Source organism: Crocuta crocuta, unplaced genomic scaffold, assembly GCF_008692635.1.
Source record: "Crocuta crocuta isolate KB4526 unplaced genomic scaffold, BGI_CrCroc_1.0 scaffold266, whole genome shotgun sequence".
Taxonomy (NCBI): Eukaryota; Metazoa; Chordata; class Mammalia; order Carnivora; family Hyaenidae; genus Crocuta; species Crocuta crocuta.
The window spans coordinates 2,745,267-2,766,181 of record NW_027531005.1 but is presented as its reverse complement, the minus strand read 5'-3'; the positions used below and the strand labels follow the sequence as shown (position 1 = coordinate 2,766,181).

Below are 20,915 nucleotides of genomic sequence, written 5' to 3'. Positions count from 1 at the left end.
ATTTTTTAATTTGAAAAGCCAGTTGAATATTTTACCTACAAATCTCCACATCCAAAATACAAGGATATAAAATAAAATACTTAGAAAACAGAAATTCCACCCATTTAAAAAAATTATTATTATAACATGGCATATTAAGCAAATGGTCACACTTTGTTCTTGGGTTTCTTTATATGTCTTTAGCAAGCTGTCACCTGGATCAGTTATAAAGAAAGTCACAAAATCATGTTTGCTATTTTAAAGACGTATTACTCTGCCAGTATAATCTGTATATCCAATTAGTTGAGACACCTCTGCTTTACAAAAAAACTTTAACAGATGCTACTTAGCACAGATGTGATGAACTTGTAGGAGACTGGTCAGAGCTCAGAAAAGATGCCTCCAGGGGTGCCTGCTTGGCTTTGTCGCTTAAGCGTCCGACTTGAACTCAGGTCATGATCTCATAGTTTATGAGTTCGAGCCCCACATCAGGGTCTTTGCTGACAGCTCAGGAGCCTGAAGCCTGCTTCGGATTCTGTGTCTCCCTCTCTCTCTGCCCCTCCCTTGCTCTCACTCTCTCTCTCTCAAAAATAAATAAACATTAAAAAAATTTTTTAAAGAAAAGGCAAGACACCTCTAGATATCATCTCATTCTTTTGCCTTTGGCAGGACTGCATGTAAACAGTGTTTATGCTGTATGTACATTGTTTTACAAATGAAAGGTGAAGTATTACTCCTTCATGATAATTTACTATATTAAAATTAATTAATTAATTAAAAATGTGTTTCAAATGCCAGCAAACATTATCTTTCGGATTTTAAGGCACTTTTGTAACTTTTGTAAAAGATGAAAAAGTGATAGTTTTGTTATACTACCAATAAACTTGATATACTTACAAAGAATTTTAGTACAAAACTACCATATTCTTACTTGATTTTCAACTTCTAAAGATTGGTAATTTGAAAAATGCCACATTACCTCAACCTTTTAACGACCGGGTTTGATGAAGGAGAAAAGATTTTGCATAGTATGAGACATTTGTGGTCCTAGGTTAAAGGAAACGGGGAAGAAAAATTACTAGAAATGACCACATAAAAACAAAAGGAAGGGACTTTGATTTCTGGCAAGGTTGAGAGTCAAAAAGTCTGGAAATTTTCCCAGTATGAATCAGTTAGAAATGCTAGATGTAATGTAATAAACTTCCTTTTAAATGTACTGCTGACCTTGTTAGTAAGAGATCTCCTGGGGATGAAAATAAAGAGAAACCCAAAAACCAGAGCAGTAAAGCGATACTGATATTGCAGCTGCTTGGGGCATTTGTCCTTCTCAGTAACCAGGAGGCTTGGGTTTTAACAGCTGCCTTACTACAAGAGACAGGACCTTGGGCCCGTACAGGAGGGGATTTTAGAATTAAAACCACCATGTGACGCATAGAATTTTTGAACAGTTATAACTTTAGTAAAAAAAGTAGAATAGAAAAAAAAATCCACTTACCAGTAAAGAGAAATAACTAGGAAATTTGTCCTGGCAAAGCAAACAATTCTTCTCCGGAAGGATATGCTGTGAATTTAGACCTTGAGCCTGCCCGTGGATTAAATTGCCTAAAACACGAATTCACAACCTGAAATTATAGAAGTACGCAGGGGATATGTAACCACGAGCTAGAGTCAAGCAGAAACAATAAGCAGTTGAATTCATTCACAATAATTTTAGAAATGGGATTAGTAGTTACAGAATACAACACAGATAAGTTTCAAATATTTAAAAAATAAAATTTGCATCAAAAACATCGAGGAATAAGATGCTTGCAAGAGGAAAAAACGTCTAGGCAGTCTTGATAAAGAACTAAAAAGACTTCTAGAAGTGCAAATTTTAATCTCTACTTTAAGAATTTAGTTCATGGTTTAAACATCAGATTAGACACTTAAGAGAATTAGCAAACTACTAGACAAATCTGAAAAAATTACTTAAAAGTCAATGAATAAAGATAAATATTTAGAAAATATGAAAGAGAAGTTAAAATATATAGGCAGCAGTGACACTTTTACAAAGGACCACCAGCTCTTTTTTTAAAAAATTGTTTTTTAATGTTTATTTTTGAGAGAGAGAGTGCAAAAGGGGGAAGGGCAGAGAGAGAGAGGGACACACAGAATCCAAAGTAGGCTCCGGGCTCTGAGCTGTCAGCACAGAGCCCAAGGCAGGGATCAAACTGTGAGAGCTTGACCTGAGCCAAAGTCAGATGCTTAATGGCCTGAGCTACCCAGGCACTCCGGAGGGCCACCAATTCTGTGATGGCCCTCCTATCTTGAGCTGGAGTCCATGCCCTTGAAACTGGGCAGATTTGTGACTGAACCATGAGTATGGTGTAAATATGTCATTTCTGAAGCTAAGTCATAAAAGGCTATACAACTTCTACCTTTGTTTACTGGAATGATTGTTCTTGGAACCCTGAGCAGACCTGAAATGAATCCAGTTAAGTTACTATGAGGTTCTGATGTTTTGAGGAACACCAAACCATTTATGTCCAATCCCAGCTCTTCACGTCATTCCTAGTTGTTTGTGTGTTTCCATCTGAGGTCCCAGACATCATGAAACAAATCCATTCCATCCATGCTCTGCCGTATTAGAATTCTTGACCCACAAATAATGGGTGTTACTAAGTTTTGGAGTGATTTTTTTACACAGCTGTAGGTAAATGGAACAGATAAGAGGAGAAGTTCAAACATACATCAAGAAAAGTTTTGAAAGAATATAATAGAATAAGAAAGAGGCAATACCTAAGGAAATAAAAATTGAGAAATATCCAGAACTGATAAATGACACAAACCCTTGGATCCCAGAAGTGTAATGAATTCCAAATAGGAGAGATAAAAGAGACCCATACTTTAATGTAACAAAATGCTCCAGAACACCAAAGTCAAAGCAAAAGCAAATGGAGAGAAAAAAAGATAGATTACTTAGCAATCAAGTACAGCGTGCATTATAAGTATATTTAAAAACTGGAAATATTCTGCTAATCGACAGAAGGATTGATAAATATATTGTGATATGTTGTAACAATAAAAAGCTACCCGTGTTATCCAGCAGTAAGCAATAGTTGAACAGGAACTATGTCCCTCAACAAGAATCAGTCTTTCAAACTTAATGTTTGAAGCAGAATGTAGTTTGATGGCCTTTAGATAAAGTTTAAGAGTGTGAGAAACTATACATGTGTCTCTGTGTGTATTTGTTAGGAGTCCATGTGTGTAGAAAATATAAAGATGCAGTTCAGATGCATAAACATTAAAGTCAGTATAGTGGTCACTTCTAGGGGTGGGAGAAGGAAGAGGAACGTGACTGGAGAGGACTACACTCAAGGCTTGAATGTTTTATTTTTTTTAAGTGGGTAGCGGCTGCCTGAGTACTCATTATTCTTTGTACTAGTATGTCTGAAGATTTTATAATGTAATTTTGAAGAGGAATAGGAAGATTTAATGAATAGGGTGAATAGGAAGCTATCTGACTTCTCCTTGAAGGAAATACATGCTTAGTGTGAAAAGATTTGGAGGAGAGAAATTATGTGAATCCTATTGTTACAGGAAGGTTGGAGAGACTCTGATCCTTGTCTCACGGACACTGAAGAATGAATCTCACCAACCACAGAGAGTGAGCACAGATAGAGTCTATTGAGAGAAAGCTCTCAATAGTGAGGGTAAAGCTCTCAAGAATGAGAGACATCTGACTGGGTAGCCAGCAAGGATTTTTGTCCCTGACTTTTTATTGGGAGTGATGAAGAGGTGGAGAGGAGGAAGTAAAATAGGAGATACGGAGCCTTATGGCTAATGTCCGTGAATGGGATGTGTTGTTTGATAACGAACAAGGTGGAATTTGAACTTTTATATCATTAGTGATACCACTGAGATGTCTTTATATTCTTAAAAATCTCCTGCTCTTTCTGAATATTTGTAATAATAAATACTGTGCTCCATTTTGATGAAGATGACTATTTTTCATTATTTAAACACCTGCCAATCACTGTGATTTGCCAACCATAAATGAAGTCCTTGTAAGTAAGTGTGAATGGGAAAAAGGGGGATGTGCTTGGGGTGGGACTAGAGAAAGGTGGGTAGGAAACAAAATAGTCATTGATTCTTAAATTGTTAAGAATAGTGGTTCTGAGGCCATTACCGCCATTGTCTTCTTTCCAATGGGAATTTGGTCAAATGGGGAAGCATGAGTTATGGAAAGACAGCTTAGTTGGAGATTCAACTTAATTTTTTAAATCCTTTGGCAAAACTTCTGCTCAGTCTTTTAGTTGGATCTTTTTCTTTGCAAATAGGGACTCCTTCAGATTATCTCAAGTGTTACGGCAAGTATGCAATGTACTTGGGAGTTATTAAAAACTACAAGGGAATCACAGGAATGGTGGTAAACATTATAAAGTTGAGCTGAAGAAGAAAACAGAATCTGAATGATTGCTGGCCCACAAATACTCATCTCCCAGTAAATGATCCAGCTAACTTTCATGTTTACTCTTCCCTGCTATAGTTTTATGTTTCCACAATTTGGGTTCTTTTAAAAATTCTACTTCTACATCATGATGCTTCAGTTGCTTTTTCTCTACCTCATTTCAATTTTTAGCTTTCTGTAAGTAAGAATGTGATCTTGGCTTCTATCCAGCCTTTGAATCAGCTGCTGTGGGCCCACTTAGCTACAGGTTGGAAGGATGGAATCTGGCTGTAGAACAAAGTCTCTCGTCTGGCCCCATCAATGGGGACTATATGTAGATTAGTGATGGTGACAGTTACTTGGTCTCATTTTTACACCCAGCTGTGATCAGCAGAGTGTGATCTCCAGCTAACCAGCTAGTACAAGCAGACGCTTGACGGGGTTACCACAGTTTTGATAAGTCTGTAGGCACAGAATTGTTAACTAAGTTTAATATCTGCTACTAAGTTCATGTTACTGAGTTTAATGTTCAGCTTTCTCTAGTATCCTGATTGTTTCACATATTTTGATTGTAAATTTCTCTGTTGGTATTTGCCCCTCTCCAGTGCCTCTTAGAACCTGTGTTCCCCATACCTCATGACCTGATTGTTAATACAGGTACTAACCTTTCTCCGAACTAGTTAAATCCTTCAATCTGGCCTTAAAATAAATTAAAGCAATTGTTCATTATATTTTAGCTCACCTCGTTATTTATCGGTTGCCAGGAAACGTGACGTAAGGAAAAACGCCTGTTGGAGAAAGGTATTTATTTGACATAAATATTTGCATCCAATCTTAAAATACTAGCGTATGAATCTGGGAAACGATGTGTGTGTACAGGCATATGTAAAATTTATTTTTAACAGTAGCCTTAGAGGACACATTTGCCTTGAAGCACTCTTAAAGTAGTTGGTCTAGAGTAGAACTATTTAGCATCACTTTACATGCCATTGAACTCAGACATTGAGACACCCCATAATGCAAATAGAAAAGTCCTGAGGTCATTGTGTAATTTTATAGGGATCTTCACCAAAGCCAAGAAGAAGATAGTAAATTTTATTAGCATGATTAACTCCAAAAGAGCTGGCCTTTTTGGAAAGCCAGCAGAGAATAGAATTCTGTGTGTAGGCACACAGTGTATAGAATAGGCACTATATGGTGTACGTATCTACATGCATTTTTCCTTTGATCAACACAGTTTTTAATTAACGGGAATGAAGTCTTCCACACAATGAAAATAGGTCTTGATAAAAAGGGCACCAATAAAACAATACCTTGAAGCTGTCTACTCTGAGTCCCAGTGGATTAGTGATTTTACTTTACATTTGAAATGACAGTACGGTGATGATTATTGCTCCTTTGGGATGGATAAGAAAAGAAATGGTGCCCAATTTTATTAGTCATTAGTATTCTCTCTTATAAGTGGTTTGGGAAGCTCTGGAACTGGAAGAACATGGCCTGAATGTATTTTTTTTTAAACAAGTAAATTATCTTTCAGTATTAGTAAAAATGTCGTTTGTCTGCCTTCGAAAAAGAAAACCTTCAAACATAATTTAGCTTGTCTGTCATTTTAAACATTTCAGAAGACCTAGCCCCGTGATCCAGGCCCATTTTTCTTTGTCAGGAGATGGTTCATTGGCTCCTGGGTGAAAGTTTTGACATTTATACTACATTCTGAGAAACCAAAGGGTGCCAGTTCTTCTGGAATTAAATAATGGTGTCTCCTCTACCATGAGGCATTTGCAGTATTCTGTGTATGGTCTGAAGTCATTGCAGTGCCCTCTTTCCTTACATATTTTTATTATGATATGTTTTATTACTATTCTGGTTAGATTTCTCTTAGTTACTAGTCATCTTTATAGTTTATTCCCTATGCAGCCCGGTCTTTCTCATCCCCACCTTTATGGCTTTAGGTCAAATAATCAAGAAATCCATCCTTGAAACTGTGTTTTGATCTCCCAGGAAAACAGCCCACTCCTCCAGCTGTATCTTGATATGGAATCCTCACAGTGGAGCGATTCTTCGGAACGATGCTGAAAGTCCTTTCCCTGACCGTTTTCAGCTTCTCTTTGAGCGCTCATCCAGTTCCCCTCCCATCGCTCAACTTTTAACACATGTAGAGTTAAGGGAAACTGAACCGTCTCATGGCCCCATCTTCAGACACCTGCCCAATCACGAGAGCTGTGAAGTAATAAAGATTTTTATTCCTGATTTTCTTGAAGAGGAGAAGAGTTACTTTTTAAAATCCATCTCATAGCAAACTGCTATAAAAAATCCTTCTTTTTTTTTCCTTATTAACACAGTATTTATCTGTCTTCCCTCTGTCAAACCCTGAGCCAACCACCTTCCCCAGGCTACCTTGGGTAGGTATCCCAAAAGGAACATAGAGGGCAGATGAGACCCTGGAGAAAGACCTATAGGAAGTAGAGACGGCTCTGTCACATGAAGAAGAGGGTGAGAAAGGCCACCTTCAGGCCGAAGAGTCTCATGGCTTCCAGGAGAGCAAAGCCCACAGTGGTGTAGGAGAAGAGCTGTTGCTTCAGAGAAGGCGTAACCAATGACAAGGTTCCCAAACATAGCCCCAGGTCCAGCCCTAGAGCCTGCCACCCCTACTGGGGTAGCCCCAGCCCCAGTGCACTTGGCTGCTGTGTCGTGCCCTTAAAATGGCACTGGTTTGGAAGCTGCGGCTGGGAATATGTAAGGTTAGGAGGGTGTGGGTCTCCCAAGCTGCTAAGCCTCTATCTGTCAGTGTGTCCAGTGCTTTTAGTACCACTGAAGACAGTGATGGGCTCTGCAACTGAGAGGGGCTCCTGACCAATCAGGGGCTGAAGGCTATCTTGGCACAGGCGGACAGGATTTTCGGGGGATGAAGGACCTGGGAGCTTCTCCCGATGCAGAGAAGATGGAGAGGGGCGACGGGGTGGGGTGGGGGCACAGGAAGAATGAAAGGAAGCTATATAGATCCTCTTGGGATAGCTCTCCAGAACACCCTTTTCTTCAAGCATTTTCCAGCAGCACTTGTCATCTCTCTTTCTTAGACATCGGTATTTCTTAATAATATTGTCAATGACTTAATCACATTTATTAAGGAGTTGCTTCCTGTCAGACAACGCACTAATCACATTATAGGCATTATTTTTACTTTGCGCAAACAGCATTATGTGGATCGCTCTGTTGATATCTTTGTTGTTTGGGAGGGGGAAATCGAGGTTCAGAGACTTTGAATAACATGCCCCTCGTTACACAATAAGGAAGTCCTGGAACCCTGGTTCAAATCCAGGCAGTCCGATTCCAGAACTTGCTCTCTTGATGGTCATATGCATTGAAATAAGTAATGATGTGTGTAATGCTGCCTGGGTCCGCACACTGAGGACAGAGAGACAGCCATACTCACCTCAGTCTCAGGAGCCTCTAAAAAAGAAGGGCTATAAAAAAGGTGTTTTTTGTTTTGTTTTGTTTTTCTCCTGTTAGAGGAAGGGAGAAGCAGGAGAGCAAAACACAGGGAGGGTCTCAGGGAAGACTATAGAGGAGAAATTATTTTCAAGCAGTTTCAGTAGGTGTGGCCAGATTGTGTCGGGTTGTTCAAGGCTGAAGAGAAAAGGTACTGAGAGGTGACCCCTGCACCAGCACCATCTCGTCTCCCAGGAAGTTGTTAGAAATGCAAACTCAGCCCCACCCAGACCTGTGGAATCCGAAACACTAGAGGTCGCGCCCAGCAGTTTGCTTTGTGGCACAAAAAGGTGATTCTGATTATAGGTGATTCTGATAGTTCAGTTTTGAGAATCACTGTAAATGCTCAGAAGGTGAGAACACCAGACTTAGTTCGAGAATTTGAATATTGTTTTCACTTCTCTTCCTTGCAACCAGAAGGAATAGAACTGTGTCTGTATTACACCTTGCCTGGCTCTGGGCCAATAGTATTTGCAAAGAGAAGCAGTTGAAAGATATGTTCTCGTTTTATTTATTTTTAGTTAAGAAAGGACACTTTATGGATAGCAAGAGTTGACATTTTACCCTCAAGAATTTAGCCTCTTTTTGGCTAACCTAGCAGCCTTGAGAGACTTACTGTTGCCATTATTTAATGTCTGGGTCAAAACCAAACCATGAACAGCTTAAGTCATTGTTGATCCTTGTTAAAGTGACAGTGACAGCAACTTTTCTAGTCATCAGTATCTGTGATGTCCGTTGAATGTCTCCACATTTTACAAGTTTGACTGTAGAGGTGCATGGGTAGCTCAGTTGATTAAGTGTCGGACTCTTGATTTCAGCTCAGGTCAGATCAAGCCCTTTGTCAGGCTCCGTGCTGGGCGTGGAGCCTTCTCAAGATTCTCTTTCTTCCCCTTCCCCCATGTTTAGAATTGACATGCAATTCTAGAAGTTCTGAATTATGCTTACCCGAACAGCTAAGGTTTGCATGCATCAAATCCTGTTATAGTAAAAGCCAAAGGCCTGCTCAGATTCATTTATTATAGTGAAATGTGGCTGTAGTAAGGATTACTTGAAATATTACTGTCTTAAATGAAGACCAACATATGGTTGGTGTGTTCTCCACATTTCAGAGGTTATATGTACTATTTCTCGGGTCATTAAAAAACAAAACAAAATATAGTACTGATTACGGAGCATTTAAAGCATGAAATTATAAATGTAAGACAAATGAATAGTCCCCCTTACATTTTGGTCTTTTTTTTTTTACAATCTCTTGGGTTTTTTGTGTGTTTTTTTTTTATTGTTGTTATAGTTGACTTTGAAGTGACATAATTTACTGATTCTTGAAAGTAACTGCTTTTGAACAGCACATTAATCCCCCTCTCCTTTTTACTCTATTTCTGTTATCACAATTATATTTTAACCTATTTGTTTACCTGTCAGCCTCCCTTTTTAGATTCTGAAGACAGAAAATCTTGTCAGTGACCCATGCCCGGGACATTATTACTGGATTCCTTTTTTAATTTCTTTTTAAATGATGTCACAAATGGCCCGGTCAGTCAATCATCACAGTCTATTCATTTAATAAACATTTACAGAGCACCAGCTTTGTGTGTTAACTGCTTTAGGAAACTTACTCTAAGCCCTGGTCTGAAATTGGCTGCATCAGAATTAGTACCTCGAGAACTTTTAGAACAGTTCTGGGCCCATCCCTGATGATTCAGATACTACAGGTTAAAGCCTGGGACCCAAACCACTAGTACTTGAAAGCTCCCAAGATGATTCTTGTGTTCCCTTGGGGCTGAATGATAAAGAGGTGGTCCTTTCCCTAGACTGGTTAGTCTTCTTCCAGTCTCTTTTGTCAACCTCTCTGTTTCTGTACTCTTTATCTTTGTTCTCATTCTTAGAAACAAGCGAAGTACAGTAAGGAGATGAGGGCTTATTTTAATGCTAAAGAAGTGGAAGGAACTTTAACAGATTATCTTATTTAACTGCTACCATTCTTCTGTGAAGTCAATACTATTATTCACATAATTTTTTTTCATAAAACACTGAAGGTTATAAAATCTTATACAAGGTCACACATCTAGTTAGTGCTACAGTATGGGTTTAAAACCCAGAGGTGTGTATCTCAGGAGTCCACGTTCTTTTCCCCTAACATAAGCAGCACTACCGTACAATGGAAATTAGTTGTTTTATAAATGTGCTGTGCTAAACTGCATATATGTGTTCAGTTTTAAGAACAAAGAAAAAAATGCAAATAAGTTGAATCCTTCATAAAAAAAAAAAAAGCTCCAATGCTCTAGGAAAAAAGAAGATTAAGTTGATTTTATATTTGTGCCCTTTGATTTTATTTTTTCCCCTGTGCTCTGTGTATTGGAGCCTTTCCATGAAAAAAAGCCTTAGGCTATTTTTTAAAATTAATGTTTATTTATTTTTGAGAGAAAGACAGAACGGAGCTGGGAAAGTGTAGAGAGAAAGGAAGAAAGGGAGATACCGAATCTGAAACAGGCTCCAGGCTCTGAGCTGTCAGCACAGACCCTAACATGGGTCTTGAACTCACGAACTGTGAGATCACGACCTGAGCCGAAGTCGGGCGCTTAACCGACTCGAGCCACCCAGCCTCCCCTATTTTTTTTTTATTCTTTGTGTATACTTTTAAGTAGTGATTGCATTTTTGAGTTGAGACTACTAATATTAAAGAAAATGCAACTTTATTTTTTAGCACTATATATTATATATCTCTTAAACTTATAAAAATAGCTACCAACATTTACTCAGCATGTTATTCTATACCAGGATCTAATGGCTTGGTTTTTTATTTATGTCAAGTATGTTGGCTATTGTTTTTCACTCTTAATGGTTTTTAAGGCCACGTATTCAGATTTTGCATAGAATGTTAAAGTTTTTGAGGCCAATGGTTAATTTATTTTGCGGGTGTCGTGTGTCTGTAATACAGAAATAAAAATAGGGTCATGATAATAAATTAGTCAGTAAGAGTAAGCATGTGCTTTACTAGTTTGATGCCATGCATATATTATTTCTTATAAAACTATGCACTAACCTTGAGGTTGCTTTTGAAAAGTACCTTTACTGTTAATTAGTATCAACATTCACCTTTTTAGAACCACACGATATGATATAAATGTTCACAAGGGTGAAATTTTAACACACACTAAAAAGGCAAGTGTGAACTTTATTTACAGAGGGATATATTTACATTTAGACTGTTCAAAGATTCATATTCTTAAACTCCTCTGTGTCTTTGGGATGCCCTTCACCTTAGCCCCTCGAGCAAATCGATGGTCAGCCCTCAGATCCACTCCTCAGTAGAGTTTTGCCTGCCTGACCCTTTTTATGCTGAATCAGTGATTAGGCTGAATCACCTCCTGTCGAAATTTATCTGAATGTGTATCTTCTCTACTTCTTCTACTTCTACTACTTCTCAGATGTATGGACCATCTCTAGGCGTTCCCACAGAGTCTAAAATATTGCACATTCTCTAGATGTTTGATTTTGGTGTAATGTATAAAGTTTATTACTCACCATTGTAATGGAAAATGTACTAGAACAATTGCTTTTTTCATTATTAGTTGTGAGATGTATAATATGACTCTTATTTTTAGGAAAACTGAGTTCCAGAGTAACTAAAAAGCTTGTTAAAATCATATACAAGGTTCCTTAAATTTAGTCTGACACGGTCTTCATTTGTCTTTCAATCCTATGTCTTTTCAGTAAAACTGCATTTGCCAAACTATCCCACAAGACACAAGTGTCCCAGGGAATGTAACTGGAGTCATGGCCAGTAAGGGACAAGACAGAATTTAGTGGGGGGAGGGGAGAATCCTTGGTTAAATAAAATCTAATGGGTATTGGGTTGTTGTTTGTTTTTTTGTGTGTGTGTGTTTTTTTTTTAACTCCAGGACTTTTCTGAACTGTAATGTACTGAAGTGCAGAGTGCCAGAGAGATTCATATAACATAGAATATTTTCCTAAGTTATGTGTTACCCCCTCTTCAAATTTACTCTTCTCTTGAGAGACTTTTTTTTTTTGAAAAGATACAATTTAGAGAAGCTGCACTAAATGAATTCTGTATGATGTTGATTCAAGTTCTTTATATCAAAGTCATCTTGACTTTGTATGTGAACAAAAGAAATTGAAAGATACTGGTTGTGGACTACTCTTCCCGGATTTGTCTCTGATTTACTCTGTGAGTTTTGACAAATTCCAAAAGTGCAGGAAATTATTTCCATTTATTCATTAATAAAGTAGTTATCTGGGGAAGACACATGTTAAAATACTGAACCTTAGAACTCATGATTTTGAGCCTCTAGTCCACTGTTTTGCTAATAGGTCCTAGTCAACATGGTTATGCCAGATAATATTACAACAAATAACCACGGACAATCCACATTCATTTATTTTACTGAATTTATGTTTTATTGCCTGAAGTAGGTTGGCTTGGTAATTGTTTGTTTTGTTTTGTTTTGTTTGTTTGTTTGTTTTATGGAGACTTAGGTATCCAATGTGGTCCAAGGAACATTGCAGGTACCACTCTATGTTGTAGTTTATTTGTTAGTTAATAAAGGGGGGAAAAACAGAGCTTTTTCCTGCTATTAATATCATCTTAACAGTATCTGTTTTAAGAAAATTCAACTGATCAAATTCAAATCCTAGGCTTAACATGAATTAAAGTTTAATTGTAAGAGGGCAGTTTGAGGTAGAAGGAAATCTCTGAAAGCTAATAGAGTTTGTGGATTTGGGGAAAAGATCCACACTAGTTGTAAAGAGAAAAGAACCCATTAGTGTTCAGGATAATCATTGTAAGGGAATATTACTGCCATCACTATGTGGAATTCGTGAGGGTAGAAGGGACGATTGAGTTTTTATAGTTTCCTCTAGGGACTAAGTAACTTAATTTGGTTAAATGTAGCCTGGATAAAAAAAAAAAAAAAACCATACACACTAAATAAATATTATGACTTTACAAATGAGACTACCTGGCCTATTTGAATTTGAAAAGGAAAGGGGAGCTCTAGCTGTGAATTAGTATGGAAGGAGTGTAACAAAGGACAACAGGCTGCACCATTTTGTAGCTTAATGATCTGGCACAGCTCACTGTCTATATTTACTTAAAAGGAAGTGGACTATGACTATAATTCTGATTATAACTTAGGAATGAAAAAGAAAGTAGAGTAAATCTGTCTGCTACTGATTTTTTGGATAACATACTAGAAATATCACAGAAAGGGCACCCTCGTGTCTCAGTAGATTGAGTATCGGACTTCGGCTCACGTCATGATCTCACGATTGTGAGTTCAAGCACCACATCAGGCTCATTACTGTCAGTGCAGAGCCTGCTTCAGATCCTCTGTCCCCATCCCTCTCCCTGACCCTCCCCCACTTGGACTCTCTCAAAATAATTTTTTTAAAAAGAAAGAAATATCATAGAAGGACTGATTTTTTAGTAAATATTCCAGATCTGATCATCTAATTGAATTTTATCCATGAAAATCTTTAGAATATTTTTTAAATATAAAAGGTCTACCAGAGTACCTGGGTAGTTCAGTGGGTTAACCGCCCCACTCTTAACTTTGGCTCAGGTCATGATCTCAGGGTCATGGGATTGTGCCCTGTGTCAGGCTCAGCATGGAGACTGCTTAAGATCATATGTCTCTCCCTCCCTCCCTCTGCCACTTTTTAGTGCACGCACTCAGGCACTCTCTTGCTCTCTTAAAAAAAAAAAAAAAAAGAAAAGAAAAGAAAACAAAAAAACAAAGGTCACCCTTGCTCCAAACATTTTTTAAGCTTATTTATTTGATAGAGAAAGAGAGAGAGAGAGAGCAAGAGAGACAGAGAGAGTGGGAGAGAATCCTAAGGGGGCTCCGCACCATCAGTACAGAGCTGGATGTGAGGCTTGAACTCACAAACTGTGAGATCATGACCACACTAAACTAACTGAGCCACCTAGGCGCCCCTCAACATTTTTCTTTTTTACATTTTATTTATTTCTGAGAGAGAGAGAGAGAGAGAAACAGTCTGAGCAGGGGAGGGTCAGAGAGAGAGGGAGTCACAGAATCTGAAACAGCCTCCAGGCTCTGAGCTAGCTGTCAGCACAGAGCCCAACATGAGGCTCGAACCTACGAACCATGAGGTCATGACCTGAGCCAAAGTCAGACGCTCAACTGACTGAGCCACCCAGGCACCCTAAACATTTTTTTAAATCTTCCTTTGGAATTACCTTACAGAAAATTTAAGGACCCAAAAGTTAAGTACAATTGCTTTATATATTTGTATATATTTTACATATACTTATGTATAGTTTAAGTGGATGTTTACACATGCACACATATTTGTATAACATCAAATGAAAAAACCTCATTTGTTTACTTTTCCATTCATTAGAGGTTTAAATGGTTTTAAATAATCCAAAAAATCTGTACTAGAGAAAGATATGTAACAACTTCCTTTTTTTTAATGTTTATTTTTGATAGAGAAAGAGAGCATTCACACACTGGAGGGGTAGAGAGAGAGGGAGACAGAATCCAAAGGAGGCTCTGAGCTGTCAGCGCAAAGCGCAGCATGGGGCTCAAACCCATAAACTGTGAGATCATGTCCTCAGCCAAGTTCGATGCTCAACGGACTGAGCCACCCAATCACCCCACCATTTCATTTTTAAAGGCAGTTTCTAAAGTAGAAGATTTTTAACAGTGGCAGCAGCTCTGAGGTAAATATCTAACATCCAAGTATTTTGAAAGACTTATTTGGATGTTTACATTATCATATATATTTTTTTACAAATAGCAATTATCTGAGGCTCCTGGGTGGCTCAGTCAGTTAAGCATCCAACTTCAGCTCGGGTCATGATCTCCCCTGTCCTGAGTTTGAGCCATGTCAGGCTCTATGCTGACAGCTCAGAGCCTGAAGCCTGCTTCGGATTCTGTGTCTCCCTTTCTCTCTGCACCGTCCCCCACCACCCCCTGCTTCATTGATGCTTACTCTCTCTCTCTTCTTCAAAAATCAATAAACATTAATTTTAAAAAAAATAGCAATTAGCTTATAGCATATTCTTACCTGGTGAAAGAAACAGAAAGGACCAGATAAGCAGGAAGTTTGAGATCACAAATGTGGAGATGTATGTCAGTGAAAATAAACAGTATCTTAAGTTGCCAAGTGGTATTCCATCAAAGGGTTAAAAATACCTAGAAAGTCTTAATTTTCCAAGTTGAATTCTTCTGAGTAATTAAAGTTAAAATATAGCCCTACATTTTAGAAAATTTCCATTATTTGCATAGCATTTACCCTCCAAAAGACCTGCACAGAACATTGGATTGCGTCATTCACAGTCTCTGATAGGATCATCTGATTTGGAGCTGAGTTGAAGCATAGTATTACCTTAAAGATTTTAATGAAATTGAACATTAACACAATTAAACAAGATTACCAGATCAAAAGCTAACAATCAAATCTTTTTAGGTACTGTTAACGAGCTTGCTTCCCCTCGGGCTTTGCTGTGCCAACTGGACATGTGCTCTATTTGTGTATTAAATTGTATTTTCTACTAGACAGCATTTAGTCAGAAGTTCTGCTGCATTTATAGCTTTAGAAGTGATCCACATTTTTTTAAAAACAAAAGTATAGTTTTCACTTGGCCTTACTGATAACGTGCTAATGGACTTCCCTCCCATCCAGTTTGAATCGTCACTTTATGACCATCCTGTGTATGTATGCATGATGCATGCAGGTTTGTATGTGTGAAAAATTGCACATATGTGTATACCTTTTTTATTTTATTAGTTCTGTTAGCCTCAACATAATTAAATAATCATGATGAAAACATCCAGTTAAACCATTTCCAGCATGGTACCTTGTACTTTATAAGAATTTACAAATTTGATTGGGCAGCTACAGATGCCTGCTGCAAAGGTGATAGACGCATATACGTGTATTTGTATTTGTGTGTACATGTATACACCTACACAGAATCCTACATCAATACTGAACATTGCTTCTGATTGCCTAATAAGAGCACAGATCAGCACTCTCCAAGAGAAGTATAATATGAGCCACATTAGACCAAAAACAGGATAAAGAAACAGGTGAAATAAATTTAATAATATTTTATTTCACCCAATACATCCAAGATATCATTTTGGTAATCTTAATAAGTAAAGCTGCCTCTTATTTTACCAGCAAAAATGGGTTTATTTGGGAATACCAGAGGATCGCAATCAGAGACAAGCATGCTATGGCCAGACCAGAGGCAATTCCAGAAATCAAAGCAAGGGTATGCTCATACAGAGAAGGTGGGGGGTGGGGGGGTAGTCTGGAAGGCTCTTAGAAACAAAAAGCCCATTGGAGTGCCAAGTATCCTTGTTTTTCCGTTGGCTAAGTTGTGACGGTCTCTCATTGGCTGGGCTGTTGCTGGGAGAGAAGGAAAGCCTTTCTTCTTCCTGCTGGGAGACCGAAGTCTGTGCCCAAGGTTATTTCTCTTCCTGTGTGAGTCCCCTGCCAGTCTCCATTCCAAATGAGATTTCCTTTCATTAATTTGCCCACAATTTCAACCTGTAATTAATATAAAAATTACAAGATATTTTGCATTCTTCCTTTCATACTAAATCTTAGAAACCCGGTGTGTATGTGGCACTTAATGCCCATCTCAGTTTAGGCTAACCACATGTGACCTAACAGCGGCACGGGGCTTGTGGCTACCCTACTGGACAGCTCGGGTACACCCAGGGTAAGCTGCAAGGAGGGTGGTGATTTCGAGAATAATGAAGTTAGGATGAAATCAGAGATCATTTAACAGCTTCTCTAGTAATCGCTGCTTCTTTACTGTAGAAAGTTCAAAAGCAAAAAAACCAAACACAGGGTAGGAAAAAAAGAAAGATAGCTTTCTAAATATATGTGGACCCAAAGACTGTCTGCCAAAGAGCTGCCTGAATTCTTTTTCTTTGTTTGCTGACAGAAGCCACAGTTTTCAAATTCAAAATAAGAACCACAGAAATTTCCAGTTCTTGCTGATTCCTTCTCAGGTTGGGGAAGAAACATCCGCCTGCCTCCCAGTTGTACCCTTGGGAAGATTTCGCGAACATTCGTGTTGTGGAGGGCTGGGGCCCAAGCAGCTCTGAGGGGAGATGCCGGAGTTACTTGAGTCATTTGCTTCTCAAAAGAGACTGCAAACAGAAGCTTCTGCAACTTCAGTTAACATGAATATGAAGGCAGTGTCTTAGTCCCTAGACTGGGCAGCTTATTTCTCACTCTTGTGGAGGTTGGCAGTCCCAGGTCACCATGGTGCCAGCCTGGTTGAGCTCTGGTGGTGAGTTCCCTCTTCTTGGTTTTCAGATGGCCCGCCTTGCTGTGTCCTCACATGGTGGAGAGGACGAAACGTCGGTGATTTCTCTCCTCACATGGTGAGAAGCACCGAGACGTTTCTTCCTCTTTTTAAAAGAATCCTAATTCCATCAGGATGTTCCATGCCGATGACCTTATCTAAATTTAATTCCCTCCCAAAGTCCCCACCTCCAAATAACCATCACACTGAGCCTCAATGTGCAAATTCCATGGGAGGGGGGTGGGGAGGTACATAAACATTCAGTTCATCACAGAGGGACTGCTTTCATATCTCCAGCATTCACTGTCTACATTTCTGGAGACAAAACAGAACAAGTTTGTACACTGTTTTGTGTGTACATACTCAGTGGCCTTTTCTTACCTGTTTTTTTTTTTTCTTAAACTGACAAAAAATTGAAACCAAGAGACTCATTTAGCATACACCTAATTGTCAGGTACTTTAATAGAAATTAACTTATACTGGTGATTAGTTAAGAAAATGACAAAAAAAGTTACTAAATAGAAACAAAGAAAAGTAAAGTTGGCAATGGTATACCAATTAATTTGATTAAGTTTCCCATTTTAGATTATACAAACCTGTTCATTTTCCCCTTCAACTCTCAAATGCTTATTTCTGAAAAATAGATGTAACCATTTTTGTTTCTGACAGATACAGGGACTTGAAATTTTGAAATTCTGGTTATCTTAAGTGACAGTGGACAATTACTTAGATAATGGAATAATAAAAATGGTACTTGAAATTTGCATGGTGCTTTACAGTTCATATTATTTGTAAAGTGGTTTTTTGAAATCCTCAAGATAGAAGCTAATGAAACCCTCAGATTCCCAGAAGTTTCAAGGCTGGGCCACCCAGCTGTCAGTCAAGATAAGTCCTGCTTCTGACTTAGAGAACCCTTAGCTCTTCTATTAGAATGCAGCTGACTTTCCTGATTTACAAGAATTAAAGGAAAAAGAAGACAGAAACGTAGAATATGTGGTCAGTACAGGAAAAAGGAATTCTTCATAAGTGACTTACAAACTAAAATGAATGATTAGTTTGAAGCTCAAATTGAGTTGAAGATAGAGTTTGGGAAAGAACATGTATTCTGGTTGGCTGCTTTGGGACATATCGATTGAAAGGGTTCAGTAACTTAGCTAGTCCCAATAAGACAATTTCTATGTCCCTGAAAAAGAGGAACTGACTTTAATCGACATTGTCTCAAGGTAAAAGGCAACCAGTGTGTTTATTCATGTATTCATTAAATGTTTATTGAGCATGTATTATGTTCTGGAGAACAAAGACAATAATGTCTGCCATCATGGAGCTTACATTCTGGTGGGAGGGAAGTTTCTGTTTCACTGCAGGCACTGCGCTGCCTTTAGTTTTGATATTCTCTCGAACGTCCTACGGCAGCCTCTAGCATTGTCTTATTTCCAATTTAAAGACAAAGAAACTGAGTCTCAGTAAGTTGCTCGAAATTGCACGAACAGTAAGGCCCAGGAATGGTAATTAAACCTCGTTCTGTCTGACCCTTTCACCCTGTAGTATACAGTCTCCCAGGTCACCCTCTTTACGAGGTATAAAATTTGACCTTTCCAAATGTCAGCTTTTAATAATGTTAGAACCTTGTATGCTACTCATCATTTCATTGCTTTGTTTCAAAGCAATCATTTTGTAGTACTGGGCTTAGCTTTATCTTCAGAAGAAATTACATGCGATGTGTTTAGTCTGATTTGGTAGCGCATGTGACTGCCTCCCCTCCGTGACAACAGGACGGTTCTTAATGGGCTCTGTCTTCAGAATGCAATTTTGATAAGCAGTCGCCTCTTTAATAGTGTAGTCTGTGTCATAGCAAAGGACAGCCAATTATAATCAGGCAGCGTCTGCCAAGGTTGACTCTGGTGACCGTACTATTGAAATATATAGAGTTTGTGAAGGAATAGAATTCAGGAAGTAACATCAAGAGAAAAAAATAAAATAGATAAAAAGGAGGCCAGACAGTTCCGCACTTCCTGATCGGCTACAATGAGACATGTTGCAAACTGGTGATCATCAGGTTATTGCTGGCCCTGCCCTAGCAGGTTAGAGTTGTTACCTGTATAGTCATCTTTCTCAGCAGATTAGAGTTTTGACTACATCCAGCCCAAGGGATGGGACGTATTCGTATTTAGTATGTGTTTAGCCAAATCTCAGATTTCACATACTGGAAGCTTACATCTCTTCCTTGCCTGTGTGAGCTTAGCGTTTGTTTAACATTTCCCGGGATGGAATCATCACTACCGTCCTGGGTTTTCTGTTTCCTTTTCAGGGAGGTGTGAGATTCTAGTGTCATGGTAAGACCATGGGGCTCTGCAGCCCGATTGCCTTGGAGCCACTTTCTTCCTGGCTGGGAAACCTTGGGCAGATGACTTGGGCTCAGTCTCTCCATTTCGTCATCTGTAGAATGGGGTTAGCAATAGAACCCACTTGATAGGATTTTTGTGAGTGAAGCACTTTGACCAATACATAGCTCACAGTACATGCCGCATGTATTAGGGGACTGTTGTTAAGACGGCTGTTATTACAGATGTGTTATCATACTACACTTAAACTTGGTCACCATTATTTTCTTCTCATCATCTTAGCACTTTGCCTATGAATGTTGACAAGTTTCTATCAGCCCTGAGAGACCTTGTGAATTTCACAAAACAGTGCACGGGGTAGTCATCAGGCATCTAGGACATAATGTGTACTATTTTAGTCAGTTGAGTCTGCTGTAACAAAAATACCATAGACTGGGTGTCAGACAGCAGCAGTTTATTTGTCAGAGTTCCAGAGGCGGGAGGGCCAGGATCAAGGCGCCAGCCGATCTATGCCTGGTGAGGACCTGTTTCTTGATTTGCAGATGGCCACTCTCTTGCCCTATCTTTGCAGGACCAGAGAGATCGTCTCTCCCAGGACTCATAATGGCACTCCTCTCACTGATGAGGGCTCTCCCTTCATGTCCTAGTTACTCCCTGAGGTCCCCACCTCCAAACACCATGACACTGGGGTTTATCAGTATGTCAAGATGAGTTTTAGGGGGGCTTGGCACTCAGTCCGGAGCACTTGGGAAGGAGCACAGCAGAAACTGCGTGGGTGATGGTGAGGCTCACATCTCAGGTTGGGGCGGACCTCAGGAACGTGCTCATCTCCCCCGCACCTGACCTTTTGCAGCTGCCTTCCTGTGTGTCCCCTCCTGTACACAGCCCCGCGGCAGAACAGCCGCTGTGGCTCGTGTTGTACGTGGGGATTCCTCACAGGTGAGCTGATTCGGAGATGGAAGCCACTTGGGACATAAGCTGGTAGTTGCAGAAGTGAAGTGTGACTACAGGAGACCTGTTCTATAACATCAACTATTTTTACTGTACAGCCAGACAAGCAAATTCCAGAGCAGCTGCTACCGAGCCCTTTTTTGTTTTGCTGTAACAGTGTTGCCGCATGCTTTTTATTTTTTTATAAGTAATCCTAAATCAGATAACCATGTCACGTTAGCCTTAAAATTAAGCTATGTCAGGCTTAATTTTATCAATGACGAAAAACAAAAACGAAGGAGGAAGAGAAAAGGAGAAGCCATCACCACCAAGATATCAAACATTTTACAAAGTGAATGACAAGCGGGGATAAATTTAGCACACTGTTGGTAAGGTGGAGTCGGGGGGTGTGAGGTCCAATGTGTCGTACCGT

General features: G+C 39.1%; 1 protein-coding gene and 1 pseudogene across 3 annotated transcripts in view; one reads left to right on the top strand and one right to left on the bottom strand.

Moving 5' to 3' along the window:
* The window catches only part of EXOC4 (exocyst complex component 4), a 752,773-nt gene that overhangs the window by 400,675 nt on the left and 331,183 nt on the right, over positions 1–20,915 (top strand). Inside the window, exons 11-12 of one of the 3 annotated variants that reach the window (XM_077770717.1) lie at positions 5,146–5,209; positions 6,410–6,658. The exons of 1 other annotated variant lie outside the window; for it this stretch is intronic. In XM_077770717.1, coding sequence (XP_077626843.1) covers positions 5,146–5,209; positions 6,410–6,484 — 139 coding nt within the window. In that variant the 3' untranslated portion in view covers positions 6,485–6,658. One more of the 3 variants, XM_077770718.1, reaches the window with a different exon arrangement.
* The window catches only part of LOC144237040 (uncharacterized), a 76,810-nt pseudogene continuing 62,780 nt past the window's right edge, over positions 6,886–20,915 (bottom strand).